The 25,231-nt window shown below is 37.1% G+C and overlaps 3 protein-coding genes across 6 annotated transcripts in view; 2 read left to right on the plus strand and 1 right to left on the minus strand.

Moving 5' to 3' along the window:
• The first annotated feature begins 1,497 nt into the window (after window positions 1–1,497).
• Window positions 1,498–7,663, plus strand: wsb2 (WD repeat and SOCS box containing 2). Of its 2 annotated transcripts, XM_005803839.3 has the most exons (9): window positions 1,498–1,767; window positions 1,981–2,149; window positions 4,189–4,397; window positions 4,484–4,615; window positions 4,954–5,054; window positions 5,882–6,078; window positions 6,159–6,248; window positions 6,342–6,458; window positions 7,084–7,332. In XM_005803839.3, the coding sequence occupies exons 1-9, from the start codon at window positions 1,728–1,730 to the stop codon at window positions 7,295–7,297; spliced, it is 1,269 nt and encodes a 422-aa protein (XP_005803896.1). In that variant the 5' UTR covers window positions 1,498–1,727; the 3' UTR covers window positions 7,298–7,332. The 2 variants fall into 2 exon arrangements, with proteins under 2 accessions (XP_005803896.1, XP_014326037.1); XM_014470551.2 differs by lacking the exon at window positions 1,498–1,767 and having other exon boundaries at window positions 1,917–2,149; window positions 7,084–7,663.
• On the minus strand, window positions 7,636–12,992 carry rfc5 (replication factor C subunit 5). The gene is made up of 11 exons (XM_005803838.3): window positions 12,821–12,992; window positions 12,199–12,263; window positions 11,964–12,100; window positions 11,764–11,843; window positions 11,576–11,649; window positions 10,932–11,091; window positions 10,288–10,369; window positions 10,047–10,176; window positions 9,746–9,823; window positions 8,117–8,171; window positions 7,636–8,026 (listed from the first exon to the last, which is right to left on the minus strand). Exons 1-11 carry the CDS (start codon window positions 12,865–12,867, stop codon window positions 7,927–7,929), a joined length of 1,008 nt encoding a protein of 335 aa, XP_005803895.1. The 5' UTR covers window positions 12,868–12,992; the 3' UTR covers window positions 7,636–7,926.
• A 1,412-nt stretch (window positions 12,993–14,404) lies between these two features.
• ksr2 (kinase suppressor of ras 2) overlaps window positions 14,405–25,231 on the plus strand; it is a 109,091-nt gene continuing 98,264 nt past the window's right edge. For all 3 annotated transcript variants that reach the window (XM_005803835.2, XM_005803834.2, XM_005803836.2), the window contains exon 1: window positions 14,405–14,617. In XM_005803835.2, coding sequence (XP_005803892.1) covers window positions 14,444–14,617 — 174 coding nt within the window. In that variant the 5' untranslated portion in view covers window positions 14,405–14,443. The remainder of the gene's footprint in view (window positions 14,618–25,231) is intronic.

The raw sequence follows: 25,231 nt of genomic DNA on the forward strand, positions 1-25,231 counted from the left end.
TTCTCCGTCAAGCTCTTAAGGCTTACATAAATGTCTGAGTTGCTCAGATCAGGTATCTCAGTTAAACCTAGAATTAAATCAAAGGCTGCTAAGCTTTCTTTTTGACTTTGTCTGACATCATGGAGTCAACATATTGTTTTCTAATTCAAAATCAGACCTTAAGCACAACCACCAAGAGTTAGATCTTTTATTTTCTTGTATCTAGTCTGTTAAATTATCCAGTTAAGCTCATCAAGAGTGTTTAGCAAAAATAATATGACTCAGATTAATCTTAGTCATGCTAGTGTCTGAATAATGGTAAGTCATCATATCAGGGAGTCAGGTCTGGTTTCCTTCACCTTCACTCAATAAATGAAGGGCCATCTTTTTATAAGGAAAGAAAACATCTGTGAAAAGTCTAATGTAACATATGAGGACATCAGGCAGAATATGGGCACAAATGCATCTTTCAAATGGTTAATGACCCTAAAAAGAGGCCTAAGAACAACAAAGTCAATGTTTTGAAGTGGCCATCATAAAGTACTGATCTCAGTTCCATAAAAAAATGTGAGCTGATCCAAAAAGTTGAGAGAGAAGTGCTGAGCTGAACGAGGCGGCTGTTAATGTTAATTAAATATTTGGAAGCGCGACCAACAGGGACTGAACGGCTTCGTTCATTTCCTCGGCTGCCATTGATAAAACTACAGGCAGAATACAATTCTAAAAGAGCGCAGAAAATCAACATCACTGTTCACAACGTCTCCCTCTGTTCACTGAATGGCCCGGTTTAATAGATGAAGTATTTTATAAAAGTTATACAGTTTAAAGCAAGTGCCAAACTCATTTAAGATGATAAATATTGATAAAACCCATTAACAAATTGCAAAGATATAAAGATATAGCTGACTCTGCATTCAATGAGAACTTAATGATTAATATCAATATTATTATGAACACGTTTTCATATTGATTTAATTTGACAGTGTAGAGATAAAAGCTGCTTTGATTTGATTGACGAAATAATATTGAAGCTCCTGCTGTTCACCCTGAAGGTTCTATTTATTTAGCACTTCAGAGTCTAGAGGACCACATGTGTTGGCCAGATTTGGCCTCTGGGTCTTGAGTTTGACACGTGTCATTTAAAGTTCTAAATATAAAGAAATTAATAAAAAGGATATTTCGTTATTCTGAATTTGTAACTGACCTGAAGAGAAAAGGTTTAGTCTGACTTCTGGTTTAGTCTTTACATGGAGTCTGTGTGTTATTGTGTTTGCCTTGTTTTTTCTACTGTATTTAAGTTGTTTTTTTGTTTTTTTTACTCACATTGTGTGAAGTGCATGAAGTTCACATGCAATAAAACGTGGCATGAATAAAACTGCAACCACTTAGCCACATTAAACAATAACGGGTGGGGGGGAAAAAAAACAAAAAACGTTTGTTGGAATGTTTTTATATCTTCCTGGGAGGTGTGGTCAAGGCTTGCATTGGGTTACGTAACAATAGAAAACGTGACTACGTTGGGCGACGTTGACAGTCAACAGTACTAAGTGACTCAGGCGTCAGGAAATCAGCTGAACATTTCGGCTCTGACTGCTGCATTTTTCACATAGCGAACGTCCGACTTCAGAGAGGAAGGAGCTCCATCTCTGCGTGAGTTGGTGAAACTCTCTGGTTGGGTTTTGATGGAAAGGAGCGCTCAAGCTAAACGGACAGACCCGCAAGTCTGAAGAATGTGAAGAAGGGAAACGATGTGCTCTACGGAAAGCAACACGGAGCCGCAGCCGACATGTAAGTGCTTATTTGTGAATGATCTCTGAGCGGAGCTCCGTTACCAGGCAGCGCTCCCTGGAGACAGGGCTTGAAACCTCCCAACAGGAGGAAAGAGAGGGGAAAAAAGGAAAGGAAAGGGGGAGGAATTGGTCCAAACGACCTGCTGACCCTCACTGCGAGATATGAGTCTGTCAAATAGCGGTCATGTTCCGATTTTCCATCTTCCTCCAGCGTCGGACCCAGCTCTCCTCCTGGAGCTGAAGACCAGGCGGCCTCCGTCGCTGCTGGACCTGGCGGGATGCGAGACGTGGAGCGTGGACTTCTCCCCGGACGGAGACTGGTTCGCCTGGTCGATGGGACACGGCATCGTGTGGGTGGTCGCCTGGCCTCTGGACTCCGAGTAGGTTCACCTGCACGTCTGTTAATCCCGGCAGGGTGCGTTCACGTTCCCGTAGGACATTCGGACACCTTTGGCTGATGTCAGCTGCAGTCATATCGTTTAACGCGCTGGTGACTCCCAGGTTTTAAATATTTGAAGTGAATGTCGTTGTGCTCGGAAGTGATGCATGATTGCTCATTGGTTATGCTGCAACCAAAAGGAGCAATGTAATCATAAAATCAGCCTAATATTTAAAATATGTGCTGAGTGGCATTTTAAAAATTTATCTTACAGAATATATAATGTTATATTACAGTAGCCTGAAAAATACTTTATTGTTCTATGAATTTGATTATGCTTAGCGTGGGGCCCATTGTAGCCTTGAATTAGCTTTATATGGCCCCCAACTGCAAATTAATAATGGTATAAATTTGAGCCTCCAGCAAATGGAGATGTTGCAGGTGAACTTTTTAAAGTAAAATTGTTAGTAAACCAAACAGTATTTTTTATTTTCATTAACCATGTTTTTTTTGGCCCCGTAAGGGGTCTTTTTTGTGGGCTCTAGTGTCCCTTTTTTCAAAGTAGGTTGACAGGAAAGGGGGAAGACATGCGGTAAACGTCGTCGGTTTCCGGGAGTCGAACCCGCGGCTACGTTGCCTCTGAATGTGGGTCGCTCTAACCCCTCCGCCACCACGGCACGCCCAACCATGTCTTTTACTTAGATGTTAATATCATTGAAGTTAAACTTGGTGAAAGACAGCAAAGATTTCAGAAAGTTCTCATTTTTGTTGAGATTAAACGAACAAAATAGAAAACATTCGCCCAAAATAAAAAGAAATAAATAAATAGAAGCCTGTACACCTTTCTTTTATTAAGGAAAACATCTGGGACCATTTTCAGAACCTACAATACATTTCTTTCTACTTTGTTTCATGAAAATAATGCATGGTTCAATCACACAAATTAAAGATATGCAATAAAATTACTTAGCATTTTTAATTAGAAAATATGGCCATTGAGTGCTTTCATCTTGGTGATTTCCCCCTACAGTGCAAAAAGTTTGGATACCAATGTCCTGATTGAAAAAATTATTAATTTAATTTATTAAATTTATTAGTGCTTAGCTTTATATTTTAAGTATTTCGTTTTAGTTTTCCAAACAATCGCCAGTAAATACCTGTTTTCATACTATTGATTGACCCACACCTCAATCAATTCCTATTTCTAGTCATGGGTAGTGATAAATATTTCTCTTCGACCAATGTTCAGATAAAAAATTCAATCATATGAAATATTTCAGATCTGTTTCACATGTCTTGATGTAGTTTCCTTAACCCTCTATGGCATGACTTTTTATTTTTGTGGGGAAGAAATATTTTCCTGCATTCTTTGGGAGCTTGGTGGTCCCTAATTACATGTCAATCATAAAATCGGACTCTGACACCTCCTGGAACCAGATTTGGGTTTGTTGCCTCAGGGTAACATTGGTCTAGAACACCAAGATTGTCTACACTGATTATGAGAAATGAAATACAAATCAAACAAAAACTATATTCATAAAAGAACTATTTTTTGGACAAAAATATGTCAAAAATCATGCCCCCCAAAAAATAAAATAAAGGAGCAATGTGAGGTACAGCTATGTGGTTTGTTGCCTGAGGGCAACGCCATGCCATAGAGGGTTAAAAAAAAAAAAACTCTTTCTGCTTCTAAAAGTGACCATTTTTCACCCCATTTTTGGCCGATTTTGTCGTCTTTTTCCCCAGTATGTGCTCTTTCCTGGTCAAGTTGGTTAACAATATTGTACATCAGACCTAATATGATCAATATTTGAGTATTGCATCATGAAAAGTCAAACAAACCAAATGACTTCACCAGCACTGATATAAAAGCATCAAAGTGGGCGTTATTTGCTGAAAAACAACAGAAGCAGAATATCACACTTTCCCAGTACACAGCTAACAACAGAAGCAACTAAAACTGCCTCGCTTCATCACCGGCTCAAGCTGCACACCGCCTACATTTGGTATCTGTGTTCTTGATTGTACTCTCGCCCACAGAGAGGGGCAGGATGGAGAGACGGACAGGGCAGATAAGAGCTTCAGCTGTGGTCACCCAGTGTGGGCGCTCGCCTTCGGACCCAGACCTCCCAGGTCGGCGGCAGCGGCTCATCCGACTAAGCTGTCTAAAGGACAGAAAGGGAAGAGCACTCTGCTCCTGGCCACCGGCTTGGAGAACGGGGTGATCAAGGTGTGGAACGTGCTAACAGGTTCGTAATGTTTGTGTTTCCTGTGGTGCATTGAGCTTAAAAAAAAAATCTAGATCAGGTTTTAATTACATTCTCTTCATTTCCAGGGAATGCTGTTTTTGATCTCCACGGCCACGAGGGCGTCGTCAGGAATCTGGTTTTTCCACAGAACGGATCGCTCACGCTCATCTCATCCTCCCGGGACAAAACTTTGAGGATTTGGGACCTGGCTCACAAAGGTACACAATTTTCTCAGAAGCACTTAGATTTTAAATTTTTTTAAAACTGAATACTAAATCTTTTTTTTTGTTGCTATTTTGGAAAAGGAAGCTGCAGCTTTTCCTGTCATTTACTGACATGAAGCTCCAAATACTTTGGCACTGACTGCTGGCTCCCGTCATCATTTCTCTTTTGTTTTATCTGTACAAACTGAACCAAACCCGTTTTAATTTAGAGCCTCATCATGTTCCCTTAAGGGATTCGTGTTCCCTTTCTCTTCGGTGTACAGTTCCATATCTAGGACTCTGTCTGTTCGCTCTCCTGGAGCTCACTTACTTTCTTCCTTTTCCCATTTCAGGTAAAAAGGTGCAGGTGCTTTCTGGCCACAAAGACTGGATCAGCTGCTGCAGCGTCTCATCTGACTGCAGCATGATCGCTTCCGTTGGCAGGTTTGACAGAGTGAGTCATTTCTTCCTTCACATTTGTCGCGATGTGTTGAGATCAATACCAACATTTGCATATGGGAACTCTCAAAGGGGGCTATTTATGTATTTCTGCATGCCTTCAAGGCTCGCAGTAAGAGGACTGTCTGGAACATTACTTTGAGGAAACATTCAGGCATTTGAAACCAGATGTTTAGAGATGCTGTTAAATCAGACTAAACTTTTTCAGGTCAGTTCAGGTTACAACAATTTGACCACCTGGCTTGTGTGGAAACATTGAAGCAATGTCTGTTTCTGCTTCCCCTATGTTGCAACACATTTCTTGAAGTGCACCAGTCCCTCCTGCAGCAAAATACTTCAACATGATGCTGCTGGCCCTGTACTGTGCAATCTGGATGGGATTCTCTTCAATTATAAAACTGGTCATTGTGGTTTAAAACTTCTCTTTCAGACAATCTCCTTGGATTTCTTTGGTTTCGTTCACATGCATGACCACAGAGACTGCTTGTGAACATTTTCCTGTTGCTTTTGAGCTGGCAGTGTTCTGATTATCTGCTCCTGTGTTGTTGGAGGACTGACAGGAAGTTGTGAACTTCGGTGTCTTTGTTCTATTCCCAAGGAGCAGCAGGGTAGAGCAAACATGACACATTCTCAACTGTTGCTTAAGTAATCCCAGATTTTTTACTCTCTCCAGATTCAGCACACCCACTGAGAAACCCAGACTGTGATTGAGTATCAAGTTACATGATTTGGCTACATTGCAATTTATATAGCGATTCCCACTGATAGGAAAGCAGTGAAACTGAGAGATATCTTAACCCTCCCTGAACTTGCTTTGACCAGATGGTGTGCCTGTGGAGTCTGCGCTCGTATACGTTTATCAGGAACCTAACAGGAGGGACCAATAAGAAGCTATGCCTCCTGTCCTCCTGCGACTTCTCTCCAGACGGAGCGGTTCTCGCCACCGCCGCCTTCAGCGGCTGCAGCTGGTGGATCGACCTTTGGGATCCCTACACGGCCGAGAAACTGGCCACTCTTGCGTAAGTTTCTACCTTTTTCCTGGGGTCTTGTTGTATTTTGGTGTTTAGGGACTGACTTCTGTTTTTTTTTTTTTTTGCAGAGATTACTTTGAAGATTATGGGCAAAACCAAATATCTGCAATCCAGTTCTCCCCAGATGGTTTGTATTTGGCAATCGTGACTGATGACAGGCAAGTCTTTCTCAGTTTAAGTTGAACGTATGATGATGTATGGTATAATGAACTGGACAAAAGATTTCAGACTGATGTGTTGTGTTTTCACAGAGCTCTGAGAATCTGGGAACCTGGAGAGAGACACATGACAATGCAGACAAAGAGAGACCAAGACTCCAGCGGACTCTGCTGCAACTACCTTCCACAAGGAGGCGTTATTGCTACAGGGTAAAACCAAATTAAACTAAACTGATGTTCCTGCTGATTGCAGGTGTAGAAATGGCATCTATGTCGCTTAAATGCATAATATATTGGCTTTAAACTTTATTTTCCTAAGTTCTGACTGGAGCCAAATTGGGAAAAAAGATGATTAAAAGTAGGATTTATTATTTTAAATCTAACTGCCTCAAACTTCAGTTTAGGTAAAGTTGGACTTTATGATGTATATCAGATATTTTTTTTTTCCCCTAGTGTGAGCTTCAGGGCGTGAACTGATAATTGAACGTTATCTTCTTCTTATTGTTTTTTTAATTTTATTTTTAAACTGCTTTTTTAGTTTTTTCTGTTTTTGGTCGGCAATAGTTTTCACCATGGTACTTTCCTTTCAACGTCCTGTTCGCCTAGCTTAATTGTTGATCTTAACTGAAGGAAAGACAGGTCTGCAGTTCTTTAAAATAAATTATTAGTTCTTAGAAGTGAGCCAGGTTGATCTGGATAGTCATTTTTTCTTGCATAACATTTACGAGCAGCATTTTGTAATGTAATTAATCAAGAAAAAAAAGCAAAAACAGAGTAAATATTTTCTCACCGCACTTTAACAGCAATTTTGAAAACTCTCCTTCTCCTCTGCCAGGACCAGAGACGGCCATGTGAGGTTCTGGAGGACACCCCGGACGGTTCCCAGTTTGTGCCACCTTTGCCGCTCTATAATGCGCCACTCAGTGTCAACGCACCAGATCGAGGCGCTACCGCTCCCCAAGCGGATCCTGGAGTACCTCACCTACAGAAACATCCCGGAACGCCTCAAGACCTGTTGCTCGTCTGACGAGGAGGACTGGGAGAGTTAAATAGGACTAATAAATCTGACAACTTAGTAACTTTATACACTAACAAACTTGCCTTTTTGTTTACCAATAGGAGATGGGTTCAAAGTTTGAGATTAATGAAAACAATCTAGCGATGTAATCTATTTTAGATGCACTAAGGGACTTCATTTATTGCACTACCACTTTAATAAGACGCATAAAATAAATGTTCACATATGACTTGAATATTACGATTTTATACTGCTAATTTATTGTGTAAATAAGAACTGTAGATATATTTCTAATTCCTGTGGTATCAAAGAGCAGGTGTGTTTCTGCTTAATTTGCACATGTTAATTGTTAATATGAAGTAACCCCAATTAAAGAATAAAGTTTTATTAAACAGATGAAAAAAAACATTTACATTTATCCAAGAATTGTTTTCTGAAACGGGGATGGGTGGAATATTTGCTAATATTGACCAGCATTTCATCATGGTGCACATTATAGCCTCACTTCTCAGTTTGTTACTCTGAACAAGAAAAGTCAACAAGTTGCAGGTTTGTGGTTTAAAGTTGGGCACAAAATATCTGCTTGGGAAGCAGCTATGTTGTCTACTTGCCAGTTTTTTATTAGAGCTGTGATTGGCCCAGTTTTCCTCTAGATTAACTCTAAGAGGCTTCACTGACCACCATGTCTCTGACGGCCTGGAAGGCTGCAACCATGGAGCTCAGCTGGATCTTTTCATTGGTTCCTGCCGCTAGCCGGTATCTGAAAAAGACGCCACATTACAGGGTACAAAAGTAGTATTTATCAATACATATTTATGCAATTGTTATTAGATAATGTAATCGTACTCACTCTATGTCGGCTAATTTGATAAGCAGGCCCATCCGTATGGCCGGAGGAAAGTCCACTTGAATGAATAAAATAAAAACCACCTTAGAAAAGCTTTGAGTAAACATGTCAAAGGATGTCATGCAAAACATATTTAGTGGTTTACATTAGGGCTGCAACAAACAAATACTGATTAATCATTTTAAAAAATGTAAGCCTTTTTATGCAATATGAGGAAAACACTAAAAGACATAAATAACTAAACTCGTTTTAAAATAAGAAAATAAACATATTGTTGCCTAAAATAAAATACATTACAATACAAAAACATTACATTTCTCTGGCGAACAGTTGATCATTTGTAGCTAAGGATGCATCTGCAGCTAAAACAAAACAGTAATTTTACAGAATTTCAACGAGGGTAAAGCTGAAAGCTGAGGACTTCTGGTTAGAACGGATTATTTACACATTAAGGTTTTTTTATATCTTAATGGCAAAATTAACATCTTTGGTACAGTTTGGTTTAATTACTGCTCCGATTATGTTTAAGTAAACAGCCTTTAACTGAGTCCATATATTCAATTTAACAATCGATATCTAAATTATTTGACAATTATTTCAATAATCAATCTGATTAATGTAGCCTCACAATGATAAAATAATGTGTTAACTTATGACGCCCTTCAGCCACATTACATACGCTTATCATGGCTGTGAATGTTATTCATTTCTGGCTTTTAATGATGTATTAGAGACACTCAACTTCCACAGTGGACAGATTATACAAAATTCAACTGTAATGGCTTTTAATATAAAGAATCTGTGTATGGATAAATACATCCATACACCCCTACTAATATTTGGTAAAGTGTGCCATACATAACTATAAACATGGTTCTGGACACATTGTCTGGATCAATTGGCGGGTTTGATAAAAATAATTTGTTTCTAAAGCTAGCAGGCAATCATACTTTGCAGGATTATTAATGGGCAAATCAAGCTTCAAGCTTCAAGGGAGCCACCAAACCACTTGAGCTGTTTCAAAAATGGGTTAATTTCTCAAAGCTTTAGCTACAGCGACCTCTGCTGGCAAAACACATGCCTGCACTCCATTTGCGGCTCAGACAGATTGGGTTGAGACCTTTGATAAAAAGATAATTTCCCCCCAAAAAACTTAAAATATTTTTTCATGCACAGTGTGTAAACAGTATAAAATACTACTTTATGCCAAATTTTTGGCTAAACTGTAAGCATCTAGACATGAAGACATGTCTAGATGCTGTATATGTCTTGGTTGATGATGTCAGTTGGTATTTCAGAAACTGATTCTACTGAAGTTTTAAAAAAACAAGGTATATTTTCTTTAAATCTCAAGTCTCATTTTGCAGCTTTATCCACTTCGAACCATGTTTTTTAATTGTGCTTTTGGAGTAGCCAAGTTGTGTCCAAGATGTCTTTGTCTCCGTCTTTGAGAATACATGTGAAGAAAACAGTTTTCTTGTACTTTAAAGTGATATTTTAAAGTGTTTTGTAAAAACTGTTGTTTTATTGCCCACAGAACATTGAACAAATTGATAAATAGATCATGATTAGATCATAGGATTCATTTTTGCTTAGACAGCAATAGGAAATGTACAGATCCAGACAACTTACCTCTGTGGACAAGCAGATGCACCTCAGACAGAATATCATGCAGAGCCAAACCCTTCAAAGTCTTCAGCTCAAGAACCTCTTTAAAAAGTGTTAAAGAACTGGTAAAGCACAAGCTACTGAGAAAAAATTTATTTTAAGATTTAAAAAGAAATCTTCCAAAACCTAAAAGTAATGTTAAAAAAAGTACATCTAAAATTATAGATTCTAACTGGCATATGTATATAACTTTCTTTCAAAGTGATCCTTTACTTAAAGCTACTGAATTATCTGCACAATAATAGAAAGTGAAAGGGAAGGATACGTTTGTAAGCTGAAGTGAAGTCTTTGTTGAGGCACCAGTCGAGGATGTTGGCTATGTCAGAGCGGAGAGGATGGCCGGTGCAGGTGTAGACCGTGTGCTCTGTGACCTTCCCATATGCCATGCTGGTACTCTGAAACCAGACAGGCAGAGCGCAGTCAGCTCAGGTTGCTCTCCACCTGATACAATTCACAGTTCAGTTTAAAGTCGACTGACAGCAGCAGTTATTAGCTTCAAGCCGTACCTGCAGGATGTTGAGTGATCTTCTCATATCACCTGTCGACAGAGTGACTATGGCCTTCTTTCCATCTGGAGTGACGTCAATGCTGATGAACAAAAAATTTTAATTCGGGTTGGAACAATAATGGTTAATAGGGCAACTGAATTTTCATCCTGCAATGCGATTACTGCATGTCTGTGTTTCTGCTCTGCACTGATGTGCCGTATTGTAAATAGTCTGTTGTCTTTTAAGTGTTCAATACACACACACAATATGTACATAAAAAAATATCATCCTACTCAGTTACACATTCATTGGACCAGAGAAAAGCTATTACTATTTCTGATAACTGCAGTTAAACCTATCGCAAAAAGTAATTTATCAATGATAAATAATTATAAAGTTGAATGAGCTTCAATATTTCCTATAAAGATAAACAGTTAAAATGAATAAAATCCAGGAGGATGTGTTTAAGAATAATAATTGGTCAATTATTTTATGTCATAAAGCAACTTAAATGACTACTAAGAATATCAAACTGGTAGAACAAAAGCATTCAATAATAGTTGTTCTTGGTCAATCTTCTTACGTCTTTTAATCAGTTAGGTTCTCATAAATGTAGATGCTATTAATGAAACAGCGACACAAAAATCAAGAAGTTTTCTTACTTTTCCTTCTGGATAACGTGCTCCAGTCGAGGCATCATCTGGTCCGGAGACAGCGGGCCGAAGCGGAACCTGGTGCAGCGAGACTGCAGGGCTGGGATGATCTTGGACAGGTAGTTGCAGATCAGGCAGAATCGAGTGTTTTCTGTGAACTTCTCAATGACTGAGACAAACGGAGAGAGCAATAAGAAAAGAGGAAGCAAACATCAACATAACCAATAAAAGAAGAACATGTAAAAACCTGAGGAAAAAATTTTTATCATTAACATCCCAACATTTTCAAAGTCATATAATGTCAGCCTTTAAATCAGAAACTGCACTTGATTAACAAATAACTAAAACTTTCTCAACATGACACATTTTGACAAGCAGATCAGTCAAAATCAGACATAAGTAAAATTTCTTTAACATCTGACATCAAAATATAATACAACTGCAAAGTTTTGGAGTAAACAAATGCTTCCAAAATAAAACTTTTAAACTTTAACCCAAATTAGCGCTTTAAATCTGTCCAATGTGTCACTATTGAGAAGCAACACCAGGTTAGCAGAGCAAATGCATTTATTCACAAGCAGCCAAATTGTGTGTGTGTTCAGTGAGCCGTGTAAGTTCACAGTAGGCGATGCCTGGGAGAACAGATGGCTCACCTCGTCGCAATGCATTCTGGGCATCCTGGGTCATGGCATCGGCCTCATCCAGTATCACCAACTTGAAGCCCTTTCTGGAAGATAAGAGGGATGCATAAACGGGAAGAAGCTTGCAATACCATTTGCAGTCATTCAGGAAATGAACCAAATCAGAGCTTTTGCTTTTTGAAGTAGGGTGTGTTGCTTACTTGAAAATAGTCCTAGTGCTGGCGAAACTCAGAATAGGACCTCGGACTACGTCAATCCCTCTGTCGTCGGATGCATTTAGCTGTAAACATAATGAGTCCAATTAGAACATAAACCTAAAGAGAAACAAGGTCTCACTGCAATAAAAAAAACCTTCAAACTGCAATAAAATAAAATCTAGTAACAGGGATTTTAACGGCACCTCCAACACCATGGAGTTAAACTCTTTGTCCTTGTAGAGCTGCCTTGCGCAGGCGAGGATGGTGGAGGTCTTTCCTGTTCCAGGAGGGCCGTAGAACAGCAGGTGGGGAAGTTTGTCCTCGCTGATGAACCTCTGGACTAAAGACAAGGAAGAAGCAAACAACACAAACAGGGTTATCAGTTTAATACGGACAGTTATTCATCGGTTTTTACTGTAGTGGAGCGCTAATACTCACTGGTGCTGAGAATGTCTTTGTGTGAAATTAAATCATCCAGTGTCTGAGGTCTGTATTTTTCAACCCTGGAATGGAAAACGGATACAAAACTCCAATTAGTATTTATTAATTGTAAGCTTGTACGACAACTTCAATCTGGAAATGTTTGGAAAACTTGAGGCACTGATTGCAACAATAAACTAGAAAACTGTAAAAGTAAGCTGAGTCAAATTGTCTATTTAAGCCAAACACAGAACTGTGAACATAACTAATCATACCTTGATGGTATATAAATTCAATCCCATACTTCTGCAGACCTGTCTGACGTTTCTTCCTTTTCCTCAAGTTCGAAGCAAAACTTTTGTACAATGTGTCAACCTGTACCTAAAACCCAGGTAAAGCTTTATGTGCTTCGATATATGTACGTATACATATTTATACCCGCTTTCTAGCAGAATAGTTCTTTTAACATCCAGCTGTTACCCTAATATCTAAAAAAAACACACACACAGTCTTTGAACAGTGAAGACATAACATAATTTGATGAAGTAAGGAGCCACCGTGAAAACACACTGTTGATGTCAGCTAGCTAACGCTAATAAACCTAGCCGTAACTGCCAACAAACATAGACTTTAAGCTCACCATGGTAGGTTTCTGGTCTGTAACTGCCCTTTGCTTGTTGACGCCATGTATTTTGGTAACAGTTAAGAAAGAAACTAGGTCAAATGTGCCCTCTTTCGGAGTTTTTTGGATACGTTTTACTTTGACGATGGCTATGTTTGCCGCGCTCAGCAAAGAAACTGGCGTCAAAACGTCATGCCGTACAACCAATAGGGTGACGCATTTTGGTCTCAATTGGGCGGGACAACGGTTGCACGCTGTACGCTGTAAAAAAAAAAAATGTAAGGGAGAATTGATATTCACACAAAAATAATAAATAAATAAAACTTAGAATTAGGGACTGTACAGTAAGGGCAAATTTACAAAATATGAAAAATAATGTTGAACAGTTATTAAAGTAGAATGCTAAAATTAAAATAAATGTTCAGGTGATTATAGCAATTTAAAGAAAGAAAAATATAAAATATGTGCATAAAAAGCAACAGCACATTATTTACAAGAAGCAGATAGTCTGTTACAAACAACAGCTGAGTTTTAATGACTCACTGAGTTTGTTGATAGTAGTGATGGTTGTAGTCTCACAGAAGAATACTACTGTCCAATGATGGCATGTTGCTTTGTAGGACAATAATTCTGTTTTAGTTTTATTTTTGGTTTAACGTGTCTGTTACTCAGATTTTTGGATTTTCAACAACTGTAAGATATATTTGAATTAAGCTTAAATAACTGCATTAAACATATCAGTCTGTGTATGGATATAATTAAAGTTTTGCTTACCATATTTTAAATACTGACGTAAATTAATTCCCAGTTGTTTTATTTATTAATATTTATTTCACAGAAACAAATTATTCTATAAAATAAACAAACAAATAAACGAACAAACAATAAACAAATAAATAAATAAATAAATAAATAAAGGAAAAACAAACCTCCTTATCAAGTATTTTTTCGGGCATTTTAAGCGTATTTTTGATCAGAAGTTTAGAAAATAACCCAGTTTTACGTCCAGTCCTGCAGACTGAGGTCTTCTGCTGCACTTTCTCTCGCGAGAGCGGCCCCTCACGGCTGTGCCTGGGCGCTGCGATGCTGTTGCTGTGGGTTTGATTGACAGGAAACATGTCGGTGTGGTGGGAACGAACCGGGATGCAGCTGCTGCCACGGGAGACAGGGAGTACCTACATCCAGTCCACACACCAGCACCTTTAAACCAACAACCAGGCTTTTCCTCCCGATCCGTCTGCTTATGATGCGCTGAACAGCATCTTCTTTTTTTTCTTTTTTTCTTCTTCTCTCTAACAACCATTTGAAAGGAAGGGGGCACCCGATGGATGCTGCGTCCAGCCGAGTAGTCCCGGTCGGTGTCTGCACATCGTGCTTGATCTAAGCATCCATCCAGAGACACCTTGATGATCCAGCAGGAAACTACGAGGACTGTTACAATGGAGTCGACTCTCTCGCGGCTCAAATAAAAACCTGCAGCATCTCGTTTCATGGCGTTCTGCAGGTTGCTCTGCTCCATGGGCTCCTCCACATTTCTTTTTTAAATTCTTCTTTTTTTCCTCCTCCTATTTTACTTTTTTGCTTATTTTATAAGTGCAAAAAGAGAGAGAGAAAAAAATAACATCCATCGGCCGCTAAACTATGAACGAGGAGATGACAAAAAGCGAGGAGCAGCATCTGAGTTTGCAGAAAGCCTTGCAGCAGTGCGAGTTGGTGCAAAACATGATAGACATAAGCATTTCCAGTTTGGAGGGTTTACGGACCAAATGTGCCACATCCAACGACTTGACACAAAAAGAGATCCGAACGCTGGAGGTAAGCGCCGTTTCCCCCCAGTGTACCTCCATCTCCATCAATACACCGAGGGCTGTCACCGTGCTCTTTCTAGGCCACTCTGCATATTTATATGTGCTTTTCCCCCCCTTCTTTCTTTCTCCAGCGGGGCAACATGGCATTGTTCTGTCACTGCATTAATATGCAAAGAATGCTGCCAAAGCCCTCTTTGCTATCTGTTTTTGTGTGGTGCAGTAAATCAAGAGGCCACGGGGCTGCAGTGGGCTGTTAGAGACTTGCGCATTCTGCAGGTGGCGGGGAGAGAAGGTGGCTCTCCTCCATCAGAATAATATCTGAAGCAAGGCAGCCGAGGCCTATAGGCTGCCCGTGTTTACAATCCATTACCAGCACGCCAGCCTGCGCATCTGCTGTATCACGGCGCATCCAGACCCCGGCGTTATGCAAGGCTGGCAGATTACTGACTTTGTTACAAAATATCGTTATCCCTTAATTGGCCCGTGGGGTATTCCGTAAATTGCGTTACGTAATACCCATAATACCTCGACGTTTTTTTTGTTTGAGACCATTTAAAGCAGCCGGTGATGGCAAGGACGTTAAAAAGCATGCCATAAAGTGCGATAAGGTGAGTGGGAAACTCACCATGGAGCACCGCGGTTCGCACAGCATTAAGGACCTGTGAGAATGTTTCTGGGTGATGTCTCAAGAGATTAAAACAAACACTATTAAGTGCAATGAGGTGTTCATGAAGTCAGCACCGAGAATCTGTGTGTTTCATCAAAACACACTCAGTCCCAGTTGGATTATAATTGAGATATGGCATTAAAAATAGCCAACCATAAAGTCACCTGTGAGTACACATTGATCCCCACAGGGATATCTGCCCGGATCCATCTCAAACATATTGAGATGCGTAATGTCTGAGTTGTTAAGTATAGAAGTGATGGAAGAGGAATACGTTCCAAGACAAAAGAGAACTATTGTTAAGTGAGTGCTGCCAGCACTTAGCAGGCAGGCTACAGTGTGAAGATAAATGTTCAGTGTGTTCCCAGAGTGTTTGGCAAAGCAATATGGGTGTCGGATTTAAGCATTATTTACCTCCCTCACAGATCTCCCTCACAGATCGTTTTGAAATATTTTCTTAAAGATGCTATTGATGGACCTGTCTGTGCTACAACTAAAAGAAAAGATCAAACTTGAGAAAATTTCATGGACTCTGGATGACTTTCCAAATTAATTTAAATATGTAGTTATTATTGATATAACAGCAAACACATTTATTTTACAGCCCATGTAAAACAGATTTAAGCTAAATCAATGTTCTAATGTAACACTTTATTCAACTGTTTTAAGACAATAACAGTCTCCTATAATATTTCATATCAGGCTAGTGGATTTCTGTTCAATTTAGACCTGGGGACTGAGACGACCATGGTGGAAATTTAATTTTGTGTCTGGTGATGCATTTCTGTGTTAATTTGGCCACAAGTATTGTGAAAGATCTTATGATGAGGCATTTTAGAGCTTTCTGGCAAACAGCAGAATGTATTGTAATGTAAAGTTTCCTGCTAATTGAGAGACTTTTTTTTTTAGCTCTTTCAAATAGCAAGAATTATTTGAAACAATAAGACGATCTCTAGTGAAACAGGCCCGCAGCATCATAGCTTCCCCACTGTACTGAACAGTGGGCATGAGGTGTTTTTCCAGAAATTCATCATTTATTTTACACCAGACTTGCTTATCTCAGTATTTACTGAAGAAAAGCTCAAGCTTATCTTTGCTTCTGCTATCCAAAGAACATGGCTCAAGTTAAAGTCAATTTATGCTTGTAATGGTAGGACAGAAAGGGCTTCCCCCCCCTCAAATAACTGGTTGACAGATATGTGGCATCAATTGGCTTTATTAAGACTTGGTGACCCCGATGTGCAACACGTTTCAGCTACTAAATAACTGCGTTTTGGAATTTTTAAAAATCTAATTCTCCATCATATTCACTGTATGTTATGGCAAGATAAACTTTGGTCCTTGCATGTCACAGTTAGATATGTTTTAAACTTTTGGATTATTGCTATTAATGTATATATTTTCAAATTTAGCTGAGTAGCTTGCTTGCTTGTAGCAATTTCCTGACATATTTCAGAAAAATATGTCAGACAGACTGATTAATGCTCAGCTAGTCTGTCTTACTTGAATGCATGTTCTCTTGTATTTCTCCTTTTGGAGAGCAGCTAAAGGAAACTATGCATAATATAATCATATTTCTATCTCATAGAAACTGAAAATCAAAGTTTGTAAACCATCAGATCCACTTAAAAATGTAAAGTGTAAATTAATCAATTTCCTCAGTTATATTTCTTTCATAGGGATTACTGGGTAGCACCAATTGTTTTTTATTTTATTTTATTTTTTTAAATCACTAATTTTGGAGGTATGACCTAGTAGGAAATACTTGATTTTGCCTTGAGATGACATAGCTGGTCTATATCTGTTTTATTTTGCTAAAGACTTCTTAATCTGCTGTATCTTAGACTGGCATTTATTGGTGTATGCAGCAAATTGGATTCTGACAAATGATAAGCATTTCACAAAGCTTAATTTGTGGACTTTATAACCATCACAGCCTTCTATTATTTGCCCAGCTATTCCATATTCTTGTAAATAAAATGTTGTTGATTTTAGGCACAAATAAGCAAGCATTTATGTACATTTTATAAGTTGTTGTGTCATACTCAATTGCATATTTCTTTCAATATGAGTACTTTTAATAACTGTTTTTTCTTATGTCGTAAAATCTGCCCGTACAGTCTCTTTTTTTTCTTATTTTTTTGTTTTTATATTTTACATAGTATTCATCCATCAATCCATGCTGCTTCTCTTTGTAGCCTATCTCTAGTGCTTTTGGGTGAAAGGGATGGGTGGTCCCTGGACAGTTCTAAAGTAGGTTTTAAAATACTTTTTTTTAACTATTGCAAGAAAATTTTCAGAAGTTTTTATTAAAATACACAAAAAGGCAGAATGTGTGGGTATAAGTTACATGTGAAGTTTTAGAGGTGAAGAGATTCAATAGGAAGCTATTTGCTCCAATACAGAGACATAGGCCACCTGCCTCGTGTTAATATGACATACATTTCTGCTGGCTGCAAAGGGCATTGATGAAAGACAGTTATTTGTTAGCTTTAAGTATTTCCAAAACATTTATGATTTATTAATTACTTTAGATGTAATCTGTTCATTTCAAGTGTTGTTGATGGGTTTGCTAAATACAGTAATGTTTTGGAAAGTTATTCAAAACCTGTTGCAGTAATAGTAATTTTAATTCTTCTTTAAAGTTATGCTACAATACTAACACATTTTTCAAGTTAAACAACTTTGAATGTGGAGCATCTGGTTCAAAAACACATTTGGAAGACTTGAAATTTGGTCATGCATTTGACCTTTTATGCTTGATTACTCAGTGTGGTTCAGCAGAAAGTCCTACAAAAGTTTGGCTTGAGAACATCTTCTTAACTAAAGTGGAGTTAAAACCAGTTGAAGCTGATGTTTTGTACAGGTTGTAATTAATGTAGCATAATCCATACCAGGTTTGATTTAGGGATGCAGTTATTTTTGAAGCAGAACACCATGTACTTCTGGTGGCCTTAATGCAAAAAAATAAAAAAGTAAAGAGCACAAATGAACTAGATAACTTTATTATCTGTTATAAATTTGAACCATTTAGATTTTAAATGAGAGATGATTGAATGCCTCCCAGATTTCTTGAGAAAGACTTTTGAAATAGTCCTTTAGATTGGCTGTAAATTGGAAGATAGAAGTTTTATCTTTAGCTCTGTGTTTTTGGCATGAGATACAAATCATAAACCGTGTTCTAAAGAATTATTCAGCACTGTAAAATAATTAATTTCAAGTTCCAGCTGTACATATATTTTAGCTTATAAACCACAAGTGAATCTGCAAGGATGAAGGCAACTTTAGCCTTTTCAGCTATGGTAGCAATATTTTCTTATAATTCTTATGAAAATTTATTGTCTAGTCCAGTGGTGCCTAAAGTCGGTCCTCGAGGGTCAGCATCCTGCATGTTTTGGTTCTGTCCCTAGTTTAATGCACTTGGATCCAATGATGGCTCATTAGAAGACCTTAGAAGAACAATGACATGCTGAAACTACTGTTGCATTTTGTTATGCGAATTCTGAGACCTTTTCAATTGTTTTCTTTGTTGTTTGTGGGTTTTTTTGTAATACTGTGATGTTAGAGCTACATTTAGGTAAAAATTAATTATGTTTCCCAGACTTCATCTAGCATTTTGCCATCTCAACACAGGCTAAACATTAGTTGCAGTTATTATTTGCTGATGGTAATTTAATATAATTTAGTTTAGTATAAAGAATCTTATTACTGATATTCAATCCCATTGGAATTTTTTTAGCTACTACTAGGGAAGAAATAAGTTCATACCACAAAATAAATAAATAAATAAATAAATAAATAAATAAATAAATAAATAAAAGCTGAAATGACAAACCAGTCATCCAACCAACTAAGCAAACAAACAAAACTGCCAATTTTGAGAAAACCAAACCTATTGTGATTTCATTAATCATTATACAGAATATTTTTGGTGTTCATTATAGTCAAATATTAATCTACCATATGTTAAATTAATATGGATTATGTTAGATTAGCAATTCATTCAGCAAAATTAATTGCTGAATTCATTTTGCCGGCTGGTTGTTTCTCAGAATTGAGGACAGTTTCTGACCTCATATTTGATTTTTCTTTTCAGTTTTATTTCATATGTAGAGAACCCCATTTGTTATGTTTTCTTTGTGTGTGTGTGTGTGTGTGTGTGTGTGTGTGTGTGTGTGTGTGTGTAGGTAGGATGACTGATGTCCTTTCTATGTTCTTTTTTGTCTTTTTAAGTGTGAGAAAATTTAAATTGTTGACAGATATCTTAAAGTGTAAATTACCCACAATTTGTTCTTGAGGTATTGCTGTATTTACCCAGGTTGCAGAATAATTTGAAATAGAATTTGTTTTGCAGTAATAGGAATTTTACAATAACTAAATGCTTTGGTCACATTTAGATTCTGTTTATGTCAATCATGGAAGAAAACTGACATAATTTCCACCCACAGTGACAATTTTTGACTGTCACATCCTGTTGTTGGTGCAGCTCTTTTGTTATTAAATTTAGACTACAGTCCCCCCACGTTTCAAAGATTTAGGAACAACTACTTAAAGCAACTCCTGAAAAACATGTCAAAATGGGGAACGTCTTTTTATTAACATTTGTAACAGTGTTGTTCTCAACATTTAAATAAAGTTATTTTAAAAATAAAATAATAATAAATTATAGGGATTTAATAAGAGTAAAGATTGAGTAAAGATTTTAATGGTTTTAATGAACCATAAAAATCAACAATGATTTTTATGGTTCATTGTTGAGTCCATAAAGTTCAGTTCTTCTTATCAAGAGGATAAGAAGAACTCTAGAACTCAAGAGCTTTAGCTCTACCGCTAAAGCTAAAAACCTCTAACACTGGCAACTTTCCAAATTATTCAACATCAAAAAATCTACATGTGATAAAATTCCAGACTGGTCAGTAACGTTATGTGGAAAGCTGTGTGTATGAGGAAATACATGATATGATTTCTGGTTTTGTCATAAAAATACCAAATGTTTGTCATCAGTCTCAATATTTAGCATTTTCTTTGAACACGAAAGGGCTTACATTGTCACCTAGATGTCTGATGTGTTACACTAGCCATTAGCATAATTACACATTGTTGGTGGCATCCCTTAGACACTTGTGGAATACAGTTAACATACTAAATAACATTATTTTTTAAAAGGACTTTTGTATACAGATGGAGAAATATGATATAATTATTTTTAATGCAGAACTTAAAGCCAAATAACATTTTGGTGTTGAAAAACAGGAGTCTGAGTATCTTGAGGTCCTGTTCATAAGTGAGCGAAGACTGATAGGAGGCCTGGTGTGGCAGAAAAACAAAGTGAATTTGAAAAAAAAAATACTGGGGATCAGGACTTCCTTTGAGATATTTATGCTCTTGCTAGTAAAACCACCATGTAAGATGGCGCATCATCAGTGACAGTCATTTTTACAACAGTGCTTTAAGAGGGAGTCACCTGAGCAAGCCTCTTATTTATCTGATTCCATGAAGTTGTGCCCATAAAAATCTTCTAATCGAGAAGATTTTTATGGTTCATTGTTGAGTCCATAAAGTTCAGTTCTTCTTATCAAGAGGTCTGCTCTACGGCTAAAGGTAAAAACCTCTAACACTGGCAACTTTCCAAATTATTCAACGTCAAAAAATCTACATGTGATAAAATTCCCGACTGGTCAGGCATTTTTCTACGACCACAGAACCAACTCTACATATCTTAGCACAATCAAAAAAATCAAGAAGACAAATTTACTAACAATACTTCATTCATATTCAGTTCCGTCAGGTGGACAAAAACCTGGCAGACATAAATTTCAGATAAACTTTTTGTGTCAAAGTGGAACCATGGTGATTTTTATTTACAAAGACTTGGAGGAACAGTTGGAGCATTGTAGCTCAACGGGATGAAAAGTTCATTCTGCTCGAGGCAAACAGGGTCATGTAAAGTACTCTCTGACCAAGACTAAAAGAACAAGTAACCTATTTGTGTCTTACTTTTGAGATGCAACTAAAAAGTATGGTAAAAAGTAATTCCAAAAGTCTTCTGGAAATTAATTACACACAAGCAACACCAACAAGGCAGTTAAGCAAGTTTTAAATTACTCCACAAACAGACTCAACAACTTAGGCTCCATTTAAAAACTTACCTCTTCATGGGAGATAATCTAAACACGGTCCACTTACGTTACTTACTTACATTGGAAACTGTTGTTGTAGCCCATTTCTTAGCAAGCAAAAAAAGTTTTTCTATCACATTATAGTACATTTATTAGTTTGAACTTTTGCTCTGTCTATGGTCTGACAGATGGATGACACTTAACACATGATCTCAATTTTCTTATAAGTTTGTAAAATAGATGTGATTTCATTCAGAAATAAAAACACCTGTTGGCATACAATGTTGTAGTGAAAGAAAAGAAACACAGGTATCGCAACAATTTCATGGAAATCAGAATGGATAGGATAGAAAACAAAATATCTTTTTCAAATCTTTTTTTTTTCAAATATTTCCTCTTACACCACACATCTTCCAATAACTTTTAATGCTAGAATTCCTGTATGGAAACACCTGAGTGAGTTTTACATTATTTTGAAACACTTTATATTAGAAAGACAGTGCTTACATTGTCCTTATTAGTGACAGTGTGAGAAACCGAGGCCTCACTGTGTAACACACAAGGGATGCAATGACTTTTTCCTGAAATTTCACAGTGATGCTATGCATTTTTATATGCAACAACATATTACACTAACCCTTTAAATAAACGATTAACCATCAAATTAGCAGCAATTTAGTTATTCATAATAACATATTTTTCATGTCTTGTTTTTTATGACTATTCTGCAAACATTAGATAAGCTTTCTCTTAAATATTGCTTATGAACTGTGAACACAAGTATTTTTTGTTCATATGATTTTAATGTTAGTTGGACAGAGTGGCTTAGCACCCTTTGTTAAACAGTAAATGTTGCCAGCTTTTAGAAGAAAATTGTTTCTCTTTCAACATAATCTATATGAGGGATTTAAAAAAATGTATATTAATCTGGTCAATTTTGGGTGAAAAAAATGCTTATATTTTGTCAAAATCTAGGAAAATTTTAATTTACATTGCAAAAATATTCAAACTTCTCAACCTCTTTATATTTTCACTAATATAACCTCATATCTTAAAGCCTTTTGCTGTGATTTATGCTTGCATTGGTTCTTTTTTAATTAACCCTCCAGTTTTAAAGTTTGAAAGTTTTAAAAATGTGCATCTACACTTTTAGTCATACAAATCTCTAAGTGGACCATGTTTAGATTATTTCCCATGTAGAGGTACGGTTTATAAATGGAGCCTAAGTTGTTGAGTCTTTTTGTGGTGTAATTTAAAACTTAACTGCCTTGTTGGTGTTGCTGGTATGTATTTAACAAGTTTCTTGTCCCAACTTGAGTTTGATAAGAAGGATATAAATTGTTTTCAATATGTCATGTTTAATGAATGTGGAGAGAAATTTTTTTCTAAGCTCATACTACTGTTACTACAAATCCTTTTGTATTTTTTAAAATGTGTTTTAAGAATGTGTGTGTGTGTTTTTTTTTTTTTTTTTTTTATAGAAAACATACTTATTTCTTAGACTAAGGATAACTTTAAATCTAAATCTTCCAGGAGTAAGAATAAACCAAAAATTATTCAGAGATTAAATTGCATAAATTTTAATCTGATCTGGCTAGAGCCATATTTTCTGATCATGTTTGTTGTGTTTCCAACATCATTTGTGGCAAACGTAAGCAGTAATTCTTTTGATTTTCTTTTAAAAAAATGGCTCCCATATGGCTGCTCTTCTATTTGCAGAGTTCACAAATAATTTTTGTCTTATTGACAGCTTGAGTTTAAGTTATTGATCTCTGCAGTTCCTCCTGTGTTACCAGGGGCCTCTTCTGATTAATGCTCCTGGTTGTAGTCCTCTGCAATAACATATTTAAGACTTTGTTCCTCATGTTTTGACCTAAATTTTGTATTGTTGTATAAATATCCATCCATTCGTCTATATTCGTCTGCATTTTTCGTTTTTCAGTCACAGATCCATCTATCTAAATGTCTGTCCATCAAGCATAACTGAAGAAACGTCTTCCATAAATTGATAATAAACTTTGCTATTTTATAAATAGGCTGAAAAAGAAGAGAGTTCTGGAATAGATTAGAATTTTGAAAAGTAAAATAGCGAATAAAATAAAATAGATTTTAAAAAATGTGTATGAACTCTTTAGGAGAGATTTGTTGAAGCTGTGTGGAAGCGACAGCCTGCCGTAGATTCATTAAGCGTTGCAGTTTGTCAGGATTAACAGAACGGCAGTGGTGGAGCGGTCACTGTAGCTCATTTCTTCACAGAGAACAGATTTCATTTGGTTCAAGAGTCTTAAAGGAACACAGCGTCGTAGAAAATCAGCAAACAGCTTAAGCCAGTTTTAACAGAAATATGGTGCATGTAGAAGGTATTTAGCAATTTACACCACATTTTAGCACTTTTATTATTTGACAATATTGAGGTGATTAGTTTGCTCTGTGTGACACCCATTAATAACAAAGCCTCACAAAGATTTAGCATTAAAAACTGTTCATATAGAACCTACAATCTGAAACCCATTGTGTTATATTTGCCTTGTGACATTATAAATCAACAATAAATGCTGGAGAAGCTTAAAGAGTATTGGAAATAATGATAGAGTGACAAAGTTTAAACAAATTTTTTAAATGTTTCATTTAGCAAAGTAGTTCCCTCCACTACACATCATGGCCTTTTTCCTAATCTGAACAATTGTAGATTAAGACAGATTTTATTTGCATGTACAGAGATGTAAATATAAATCTGTTCTCTTCTTAAATTTTGCATCTTTACTCTGCTGTTACAATCATACTTGTAGTTACAGATTGCATCACGTTAAATACACGGTCTGGTAAAGATATGTTTATTTTAGTAAAACTAAAGTACAATTTGGTGAATACAAAATTTTGCTAAGAAATGTCTGTATTTAAAAATGCAAAATTGAATTCATCCATCCATCCAGCCATTTTCTTACACCCCTCTCCCTAGTGGGGTCGGGAGGTCCTGGTGTCTATCTTCAGCTAATGTTCCGGGCGAGAGGCGGGGTTCACCCTGGACAGGTTGACAGTCTGTCGCAGGGCAACACAGAGACAGACAGGACACACAACCATGCACACACACCTAGGGAGAATTTAGAAAGACCAATTAACCTAACAGTCATGTTTTTGGACTGTGGGAGGAAGCCAGAGAACCCAGAGAGAACCCACCATGCACAGGGAGAACATGCAAACTCCATGCAGAAAGACCCCGGACCGGGAATCGAACCCAGGGCCTTCTTGCTGCAAGGCAATAGTGCTACCAACTGTGCAGCCCTATTCTCCAAAACTGAATTAACTTTTCAATTTATTAATTAAAAACAAACAAACATGACATTAGTTAACAATGTGGATTGTGGATTCATCGGCCTATATCTGTAACTTATCATTTACAACAAGATAATTTCCCCATCAAATGAAAATCACTAAATTCACTGCAATATTTAATGCTGGGAACAAACATCTTTTCATTAATTGCAGTCCACATCTGTCACTATCATTACTTTCTCAGTTCTTTAAAATCCCAGAAAACTTTTCACCTGAAGACTCAGTGCCTTTCTCGATAAACACAACACATTAACAGATATAGTGTTAGAGAGAACCAATCCACAAGAACAGCACTAATGCACATAACTGAAGACGTTTAAACAGGTAGATTGATTTTGTTTCATATCAGATCAATTTGTTTGTTTGTTGTTATTACAGAGAATATAAAATGAACACTGATCATTTTAAAGTTTATTCATGCGCAATCTCACACATAATTTCAACAGGTGTGTTTGAGCTTTGATCTGTTATAAAGACCTGTATCTGTAGCTTATCATTTCTG

This window comes from Xiphophorus maculatus, chromosome 12 (assembly GCF_002775205.1).
Source record: "Xiphophorus maculatus strain JP 163 A chromosome 12, X_maculatus-5.0-male, whole genome shotgun sequence".
Taxonomy (NCBI): Eukaryota; Metazoa; Chordata; class Actinopteri; order Cyprinodontiformes; family Poeciliidae; genus Xiphophorus; species Xiphophorus maculatus.